We start from the raw sequence: 11,083 nt of genomic DNA on the forward strand, positions 1-11,083 counted from the left end.
AAAATCGTTATGTTAAATTGTTGGAACTATTCCACTATCACTAAAAAATATGCATTAACTAGCCATGGGGGGGGGGGAGGGGTGCACCGGGGAGCTGATGGTAGGGTGAGGTGGGGAAAAAGTCGGGTGCGAGGTGCAGCAGCTCGGTGGGGGTGGGGGCAATAGTTGGGAGGTCAACAGCGAGGGTGTCTTCAACCACAAAGAACCACCCTCAACACATAACTTTAAGTCTCCAAAAGAATTTGAGCTGAAACAGAGCTAAAAAGCTCCAAGATCACTTAAAATTCGCTGGGCGCTACTTGTTTATCCCGTTTTTGAGGACGAAAAGATAAATGGGTCAGACGATAAATCGGTCAAGCGAAAAATCGCATGAAGACCGACAGGACTAATATACTTGCTACAAACTTCGTCTGAGAGCAAATAATCACAACCCAGAAAGCAAAGTTTTTCTTTCAAACTTTTTTCTCCTTTCAAACTTATGTGAAAAATTCTACGAATTAAAACCTCTCGCTTTTTTGCCAGTCCATTTTGCCTTCAAACAGATTTTAAACACATAGCTTAAGAATTACGGACACGAAGTGAAGTCCTATTTGCCACAAAAAATTGAAGCATAGCCAGCCGATTACCTGAAAAAAAGCCACCGTTGATGCGCTTGATCCAAAGTGTGATTGAAACAAAAAACGAGATAAAATGATCTTTTTGGTTTTTTTCCATGTCAAAAAGTGTTCTAATTTGGCGTTCAGTTTCAATTGGACTCTATAATTATAACTAATTCAGCTTCTAAACTGAAGCTAAAAAGCTTAATACCAATGTCAGCTAGCAAACAACCTAATAAATAGCCACTGTTGATGCGCTTGATCCACATTGGGATGTGGAAAAAGCAAGTTCAAAAATATTTCAAAAAGCAAGTTTGCGAAAAACGCAAATTTTATTTAAAAAAACTTCTAAAATTTGATACTAAACAAAAAGTTGAAAACTATTCTAAGGCACATAAAAATTTTCAGTGAGTTATTATCAAACCCTTAAGGAGATTTTCAGGCACCTGCGCCTGAATAGACGTGAATAATGAAAAATGAATGTCAAAAAACTTTAAAATGCTAAAAATCGTTATGTTAAATGGTTGGAACTATTCCACTATCACTAAAAAATATGCATTAACTAGCCATGGGGGGGGGGTGCACCGGGGAGCTGATGGTAGGGTGGTGTGGGGAAAAAGTGGGGTGCGAGGTGCAGCAGCTCGGTGGGGGTGGGGGCAATAGTTGGGAGGTCAACAGCGAGGGAAAAAGCCACCGTTGATGCGCTTTATCCACAGTGTGATTGAAGCAGAAAAAACAAGATTAATTGATCTGTTTTTGGTTTTTTTCCATGCCTAAAAGTGTCCTTATTTGGCGTGCAGTTTCAATTGGATTCTATAATTATACCTAACTCAGCTTCTAAACTGAAAGCTAATAAGCTCAATACCAAGGTCAGCTAGCAAACAACCTAATGAAGTTTCATAACCTAATTCCAAATGAATTAATGACCGGACTTTATCGGTTTATCCAGTCTCTTTTTGATCTTTTGACTTTGACAGTATTCGCCAAATTGCGTAAATTAATGCGTGAAAGAATTTAAAAACCATTCAGTGTGAACAGTGAAGGAAGTAAGTCAGAAATGTGAAAATCGTGCGTGACAAAGGTAAAACGAAAAATGTGATCAAAAAGGCAAAGCGAATTTAAAAGGAGAGCGCCTAATTATTAGCTGTTGAGAGGCGGGTAGCGGCTACTGAGTAGTTATTATTTACTAGAACAACTCAAAACAAAATCAAAACAGCCATAGCATTATTAATATAGGCCAGTCAAACTCTTAAAATGAATATTGTTACTTAAAACCTAGGGAAAACTATGAAAAAGCCATACGTGGACCAAAAAATGCTGACTTAGAGAAGAATTTTTCAAATTATTGTTTACTCAAAACTGCAGAATGGACAAAAACGATCTGTTGTTCTCGGTCCACTCTTCAAATTCGTTTTGCAGCAAAACCATTTTCATAGTTTCAATTTGTTGCCTAAAATTCACTACAACAGAAAGTGATTAAAAAACAGCCAGAAGAAATCAGGAAGCGCCATGAAATCTACAATTTTAAAATTAGGATTATTAGGAAAACCAATGAAAAACAAAAAGTAAAAACTAGCCCCAAAATCCACTGAACTAAAATGAGAAAAATTCAATTATTCCATTATATAATTAAATTATTCCATTATATTTAATCCATCAACATTATGAAAAAATTGATACCTAAAAAACCCTCGAGCGTTAGGCGTCCAATTGATTCAGAAATAATACACTGAAAAAAAACACTAGCGAAAAACTGTTATTAACCCATAAGAAGTCTAAAATACTTGAAAAACCATCACAGGCTTTACACTAATATTATTTGTCAAAAACTTTCAAATTAAAACCTAACTAAGAAACAGTAGTAAAACCTATTCAAATTTCTTTAGCAAAGATAATAGTTAAAACAAATAAGCGCGCTCGAAAAAGCACCTAACAAAATTTTTCTCGCTGACAGAAAATACTTTACGCCTCTACTTCTCGCCCTAATGAAACAGTGGTATGAACAAAAACAACTCCTTTTTCGCTTCACGCCAATTTTGTTCAACAACATAACCCATCCATTTTTTCAAGCAATTCATTTCCTGCTTCATAATTATCCCAATTAAATCACCCAGAATAATTCTGGAAAAGCATAAAAGAGTAGTCTGCGCCCAGAAAATTAAACATAACCAACTAACGTCGGGCGAATTGCTCTCAAACAACCGGCGAGCGGTTGGCTTTGAAAGGGTTTCGGGAGGCTAGCTTTAGCTTAATTGAAGGGGCGTAAGTGAGCACAGCAGGGGGGGGGTCAATCTCTAAGAACTGCCCTTCACACCATAAGTATAAGTCTACAAAACAGATTCTGTGAACTGCATACTTGTAGACTAGCGAGCTGAAAGGCTCTAAGAGCACTTAATGCGCGCTGGGCGCTACCTGTTCATCCCATTTTTGAGGACGAAAAGTCAAATGCATCCGACGAAAAATTGGTCAGGCAAAAAATCGCATTAAAAAAAGACCGAGAGGTCTAATATAATTGCTACAAACTTTGAGAGCAATTAATGAGCCAGAAGAGCAATTGATTGTTTGAGAGCAATAAATGAGCCAGAAGCTACTGCAAGCATCTATACAACTTGAAAATTAAAATCAGTCAGTTACCCAAAAACTTCGAAACGCTATCAAAACAAGACTACAATCATTAGTATAGCAAATTCAATCTTTAACCGAAAAAAGCTAAAAAACCAAAAAAGAAGCACGTGAAAAATTTAGCTCGCTGACAGAAAAATTTTTCACACTTCAATTTATTGCTGCCTTAAAAATAACGGTAAGCAAAAATCCATTCTCTGACTATCGTTCAATTTGGTTCTACATTGTTTGCTTCCGGTTCGAATCCAATGTGATAACAAAAAAATAGCATACCTAAAAAAGCCAGAAACTATTCGAATGCATCCTTTCCAAAATAAGTAGACGTTCAGATGACTACTATCTAGCAGCTGAACACATGAGAGCAAAAACTGTATGCCAAACAAACGAAAAATTGCCGAAATGTAGTTAACCTAGAATTAGAAAAAAAGTTATTTTTCATTTAGTACAAGTACACATAAAAACGAAAAAATTTTATTCATGTACGAACGACTATAATTGCTCGTCCAAAAAAGTCTTATATTTTCGATAAAAAGGAGAGAAAATTCAGAAATGTAGCAAAATAGTAAAAAATTTCCCAAAATTTTCTAATTTTAAGGAAAACTTTAACGGAAAATGTGTAGGAGCGTTGGTCTTCAGTTCAGTTACCAATACTCAATGAATTATTGACCGGACTTTATCGGTTTATCCGGTCTCTTTTTGATCTTTTGACCTGACAGTATTCACCAAATTGCGTAAATTAGTGCGTGAAAGAATTCAGTGTGAACAGTGAGTGAAGTAAGTCAGAAGCTAAATTTGAAAATCGTTCGTGACTAATGTAAAACGGAAAACGTGATCAAATAGGCAAAACGAATTTAGAAAAAAGGAGAGCGTCTAATTAATAGCCGTTGAGAGGCTGACAGCGGCTATTAAGTAGGCATTATTTACTAGAATAACTCGAAACGATATCAAAACAGCCATAGCATCATTAATATAGGCCATTCAAACTCTTTAAATGGATATTGTTACTTAAAACCTAGAGAAATCTGTTTGAAAAAGTCACAAGTTAACAAAAATTTAAATCGCCAAGAAATTTTTTTTCGAACAAAAAGTTCCGTTCAAACAAAAAAATCACTATTCCGAATTTGTTCAGTAGTTAAACCGCTAACATTTCTTTCGTGCTCTTCATTTTGTGCTTTAACTGACTTCAACAAAACATCTCAAATTTACAGTCATTTTTCGAATCTTGAGGCAAACATGATTGTTTAAAACCTAGGAAAAACTATGAAAAAGCCATACGTGGACAAAAAATTGCTGGCTTAGAGAAAAATTTTACAAATTAAATTATTGTTTACTCAAAAACTGCAGTATGGACAAAAAACGATCTCTTCTTCTCGGTCCACTCTTCAAATTCGTTTTGCAGCAAAACCATTTTCATAGTTTCAATTTGTTGCCTAAAATTCACTACAACAGAAAGTGATTAAAAAACAGCCAGAAGTACAAACTAGCCCCAAAATCCACTGAATTAAAATGAGAAAAAATCAATTATTCCATTATGTAATAAAAGTATTCCATTATATTTAATCCATCAAAATTATGATATTGATACCTAAAAACCTTCGAACATTAGGCGTCCATTTGATTCAGAATTAATGCACTGAAAAAACAAGCGAAAAAACCTTTTATTTACCCTTAAGTCTAAAATACTGAAAAACCATCACAGGCTTTACATTATTATTTGTCAAAAAACTTCAAAACATTAACCTAACTAAGAAACAGTAGTAAAACCTATTCAAACTTAGTTAAAACCAAATAAAAGCGCTCGAAAAAGCACCTAACAAAAATTTTCTCGCTTACAGAAATTACTTTAACGCCTCTACTCCTCGCCCTAATGAAACAGTGGTATGAACGAAAACTACTCTTTCACTCCACGCCATTTTTGTTCAACAATAAAACCCATCCATTTTTTCAGGCAATTCATTTCCTGCTTCAAAATCATTCCAATTAAATCGAAAAATAACCCGGAATAATTTTGCAAAAGCATAAAAGAGTAGTGTGCGCTCCAAAAATTGAACATAACCAACTAACGTCGGGCGAATTGCTCTCTAACAACCGTCGGCCGGTTGGCTGTGACAGGGTTTAGGGAGGCTAGCTTTAGCTTAATTGAAGGGGCGTAAGTGAGCGCAGCGGGGGGGGTCAATCTCTAAGAACTGCCCTTCGCACCATAAGTATACAAAACAGATTCTGTGAATTGCATACTTATGAACTAGTGCGCTGAAAGGCTCTAAGAGCACTTAATGCGCTGGGCGCTACCTGTTCATCCCGTTTTTTAGGACGAAAAGTCAAATGCGTCCGACGAAAAATTGGTCAAGCAAAAAATCGCATTAAAAAAAGACCAACAGGTCTAATATAATTGCTACAAACTTTGAGTGCAATTAATGAGCCAGAAGAGCAATTGATTGTTTGAGAGCAATTAATGAGCAGAAGCTACTGAAAGCATCTATACAACTTAAAAACTAAAATCAGTCAGTTACCCAAAAACTTCAAAACGCTATCAAAACACGACTACAATCATTACTATAGCCAATTCAATCTTTAACCGAAAAAAGCTAAAAAACCAAAAGAAGCACGTGAAAAATTAGGCTCGCTGACAGAACATTTTTTCACACTTCAATTTATTGCTCTCTCAAAAACAACGGTAAGAAAAAATCATTCTCTTCTGACTATCGTTCAATTTGGTTCTACACTGTTTGCTTCCAATTCGAATCCAATAAATGTGATATCAAAAAAATGGCATGCCAAAAAAGTCCAAAAACTATTCGAACGCATCCTTTCGAAAATAAGTAGACGTTCAGATGACTACTATCTAGCAGCTGAACACATGAAAGCAAAAAAATTAACAACTGTATGCCAAACAAACGAAAAATTGCCGGAATGTAGTTAACCAAGAATTAGAAAAAAAGTTATTTGTCATTTAGTACAAGTACACATAAAAACGAAAAATTTTTTTTTTCATGTACGAACGACTATAATTGCTCATCCAAAAAAAGGCTTATATATTTTCGATAAAAAGGAGAGAAAGTTCAGAAATGTAGCAAAATAGTAAAAAAATATCTCAATTTTTAATCTAATTTTAACGGAAAATGCTTAGGAGCGTTGGTCTTCAGTTCAGTTACCAATAACAGCAAAAACAAAATTCAATGGGTAAATTATTGTAAACATTCGGAAAATAGTTGAGAAACCTAAAAACTAGCCTAAACCTATCTTCATTTACCAAAAGCCTCAGAAGGCTATCAACAAGTGAATAAAAAACTTTAGTCTATAATAGAAATAGCCTTCAGACATCAGAACACTTTTAAGCAGGAACACAACTAACTCAAATACCACACGTGACCAGAAAAAAATTGTTTTTGGCGATAATTCTAACACCTGTACTTTTTAATCGTTTCAAAGAAAGCTATAAGCAGAAAATCTACCCCTCATTTAAAACTTACTCAACTGAATTTCGGTTTTCTTCCCGGTCACTTACAAAGAAATGGCACTCTGTTTGCTCATTCCACTCATCTTTTTAACAAATCAATTTTTGCTAGAAAAGCCTTGGAGAAATAAAGAGAGGAAAGCACGATCTGAAATCCTTTTCATGAAAATTCCTCACATGTTGCGATTCAAAACAACATATTCAATAGACCTTTTAGTAGTTTTACCACAATCAATAACCTGATGTAAAGCAAAAAAAAACAAAATTAACCATATAGCTGTAAAACCAGGAAAAGAATGAAAACAAGAAACAAATTAAAATCAGAACCAGATTCCATTTTTTTACATAATACTGCATAAGTTCTGAGAACCCAAATGTTCTCAGGAAATCTTGTAACACCGCCTGTGTACAGTCAGTGACTTCCAAACAAAATTACAGTTCAACAGAGTTAAAAAAAATACCATTTTTGATTTTAAAAAATAGTTAAAAATACTAAACTCTTTTGAAATAGACGCACGTAATCAAAATCTACTTACTTGGAGCACATTTTTTCACATCTACTTTTCTCGCTTATCTTTCGGAAACCGATATGAACAAAACCACCGCACTTTTATCTCCGCTCTTCAATTTTTTTAACAACAGAAATCAAAGTTTCAACAGTGCTGCATCGAGTTTTACAAACTGTTTAAGAACAGTTCCCGGATTATCACCATAACTCCTCTTTAAAAAACAACGCCTCTTCGAGTCATTGAAGCGGAGTTCTCCAACGATACCCTTTGAGTTGTAAAAAAACTTTCCATTCTTCTTCGACTCGTAAAAACCCTTCTTCGAGCGCGCTGGTTTAGGGTGGAATAATGTGCAGGCTTAGGGATTGGGTGTGGGTAAAGTGGGCGTGAAGTGAAGGGGGAGGGGGCGTGATGTGACCGGGTGCAGGAAATGGAGAGGAGAAAGGTCAAATTCTAAGAACCGGCCTGCCCCACCATAAATTTGTCTCCAAAAGTTTTTGCTGAATAGCATACTTAGAGTCTAGTAAGCCTCCAAGATAACTTAATGGCCTCCGGGCGTTATCTGTTTATCCCATTTTTAAGGACAAAAATTGAAAGGGGTCAGACGAAAACTCGGTCAAGCAAAAAAATCATTAAAAAAAGACACAGGACAAACATATTTGCTATATTTATATCGTATTATTATACTATATAGAATCTGAATATTTAGGGTGGAGGTTTTACCCTATTCACAATTCCACAATTGTTCCAAGAATCTACCTTTAGAGAAAACTACTGGACTGGATAGTAACTTCAGAAACCTTCTACTCTTAACTAGACTAAAGGGTTATACCAAGCCCTCTGTTCAAGTCCCAAAGAAAGTATTTTCAGGCGCTATAGAACTGTAGTCAATTGCAAATAATAATGATGATATTAGAATATGTTTGTAATGCCTCTCTATGTTATATGATATTTTAGCTTCTAAGAAGTGTTTTACCAAATGAAATAAATTGGTGACTCTAAGATTGAGAATTATACCAGGTCCTGAATTCACTTTCTAATTAATCGATCAACCAATATACTTAAAACAAATAGTAGATGACGTGAAGAGCTCGTCGGTGTTCACTCCACAACCCAACCAGACGAGTATTAACCAACTTGATAGAACGTTAAGACATTGCCCATCAGGTACTTCAGGTTACTGCAGACCTTTTTAATTGTCTACTTGGTTCACCATTCCATACTACATGGGTTAATTTAACTTGCCAAGTCTTCTACGAGCAGGCAGGCCTACCCTGAGAGTGGCTTCACTATGCGGTCTCCTAGAAGGAGCTTGGCCGATTAAAACTCTCAGAAATCAATCGTCTTGATGTTGTCCAGGATTCGATGCTGTCCTCCAGTTCGTTAACCTAACTTAACCTAATTATTGATTGGTTGATCACTACTTTTCTAGTCACCAAACTAACTTAAATCCAATAAATTGAAGCTAGATTGAGTATGATTTCAGATCCTTAGAGATCTATTGTGACGTTACTAAAGTTGTACAATTACGCTGTTGATTAACAGAGAACCGAAAGAAACGATTAAGTCTTACCCAGTCCTAATTGTTACAGGCTATGGTTCCTTCAGAGCATCTAGTTACAATGCCTATGAGTGCCAGTGTATCGAAGAGTTTACCAAATACCTACTAGATAACAGTTTAAGCTCTACTAAGTTATAAGAAAAGGTCTAAAAAGAGAAAGTAGTTGAAAATTTGCTAAGTTAATTTAACGAAAAGTATAGTTACCACAGTATACTAGTTCAAACAATTATTACAATTTTCAGTACCACGACAGAGATCTGTTAACTCACTCGTCTAATAAAATTTACTCCGCAATTCGGATTATCATGACAATATAATTATTTTCAGACTGATTTTGGTTACAAAAATTGGCTAAAAGTGAGCCGTATATATACTGCTTATCTATGTTTGGTTATGATAGTTTAGTCCTATTTTTACCAAATGTTCCGAATCTTTGTGTGAGAAACACCTTTTTGGGAAAAGTTTTCAGAAGATCATTCATGACTTTGATAACCTAGGCCCCTAATTTGGGTTTCTAACCCAATATTACGTGGGTGAGAATTTTGGTGTTCAATCTATGATATAATCTTTATCAGAGTCAATATTTACTTGTTCAACCATTCTCATCAGTTTAAATTTCTTCACCATTATTATCTTTGTACAATTTCAAATTTAGAATTCGCTTTTGTGTTGGGAATAATTCAAGGTCAGTATTAATTTGGTTCTTTTCCGAAAAACGCTTAAGTTTTAACTTTCCATTCCTACAAAGCAAAAAAAAATCATTAAAAACATAGCCGGCAGATTGCCGGAATAGCTGCGAAATAGACTTGCGTGCCGTAAAATACAGATGGAAAAAGATACAGAAGTGAGTTGATAATAGTTATCGCCGCCGCCTATAAAACTTACAGGTTTATTTCAAAGGAGGTTGTTTTTGGGTGCAAAAAAGTTTCCCTGTCGCGTCTCGAACCGGCGATCTCCGGATTAACAGCCAGTCGCCTTATCCACTCGGCTGTCGGACCATACAATCTGTTTTCTTACAATCAAATTTGTTTTAGGAACAGATTCTGTTTCTGAATAACCGCAATTTAGGTCACGCAGAAAGCGTGAAATCAAGCGCGAAAAAGCCATTTAAGCAGTGACGAGACAGAATGTTCTAGAACAAATGTAAAACGAAAATGAAGCGTCAGACGACGAAACAAAAAAAACCAAGAGCACCGCAATATAGCTACGCTCAGCTTACAGCTTCGCAGCTATAAAAAGACACAGGACAAATATAATTGCTATATTTATATCGTATTAATATACTTTGAATTATAATTTCGTTGTTAGAATTCGTTTGAGAGCAATTAATATTGCAAAGTAAACTTACCTTTCAAGAGCTCAACCCGCATCAAATTTGGCCCCATCGTCTGACTTAGCTTCTCAGAGCACATTTGCAAACGAGTAACTGCATCTGGCAGCTGGTCCAAGTTCTCCAACCGTAAATAGCACCACACAATATCCATTTGCAATAACGCATAGTTGTCTACTAAATTTAGCAGAGAACTTTGGCACTGTTTAAATTCTTCATCCGCTTCTAGAAATGTGAATAAGGCGTCTGAGAACTGATTTTTCTTCATCATCTTTTTACCTCGTTCTACTAAAGTCAAAGCTACAGTGAGCATTTTACGTTCCGCTCTTGCCATTTTCACTGGCTTCCCATTCTGGTCATGGATTTCGAGTTTGAACTCCTCGGTTGAACGAGTGCCAGTGTTTCTGGCACTTAGAATTCCAGCAGCGTCGCGAATAGAAGACGTCTCACTTCGCACAACATGGAAGTTATCATTGTGGTCCTTTTCTAATCGAGACAGAAAAACCAATACAAGGGAATTCACTGATAGAGGATAGTTTTGCAGTTCATCGGAGCTTTTTATGATATGGCCTTTGAAAATTATTTTAGCGTCATAATAGTTACTCTGTTCATTGGATATGTTAATTTCAGATAGCACCAGCAACTTCAAATCGTGTGCTGTAGCTTGGCGCTCTATTTTGATATTAAGCCGTTTCGGGGTGCCTGTTGCGACATCTGTTTTCGGGCAGCACAGAAGTTTTACAGAAAATTGGAGAAAGTTTTCAGTCACCTCGTCGGACGTCCTTTTTGGCTGCAGACGCGATCTAACGTCACATTGGAATTTGCGGATTGCAGATCTAACTTGATCTTTAGAACAGTTGATTGTTGCACAATGATAGATTTTGTCAACCAACTCGTCCGGTATTTGTTCACTCCATTCCCATATTTTTATGGCATGGATTCGCATGTAATCGCGAACAATTTGATCTATGTTCACATTTGCCATAATACAATTCACAACCCGGTTTATTTATC

At 35.9% G+C, this 11,083-nt stretch overlaps 1 protein-coding gene across 1 annotated transcript in view; it reads right to left on the reverse strand.

Moving 5' to 3' along the window:
- Positions 1-11,057, reverse strand: part of LOC142358701 (NEDD8 ultimate buster 1-like) — a 32,168-nt gene extending 21,111 nt beyond the window's left edge. The window contains exon 1 of the mRNA XM_075410227.1: positions 10,088-11,057. Coding sequence (XP_075266342.1) covers positions 10,088-11,054 — 967 coding nt within the window. The 5' untranslated portion in view covers positions 11,055-11,057. The remainder of the gene's footprint in view (positions 1-10,087) is intronic.
- Between the last annotated feature and the right edge of the window lie 26 nt (positions 11,058-11,083).

This window comes from Convolutriloba macropyga, chromosome 2, assembly GCF_964194025.1.
Source record: "Convolutriloba macropyga chromosome 2, txConMacr16.3, whole genome shotgun sequence".
In the NCBI taxonomy this organism is placed as follows: Eukaryota; Metazoa; Xenacoelomorpha; order Acoela; family Convolutidae; genus Convolutriloba; species Convolutriloba macropyga.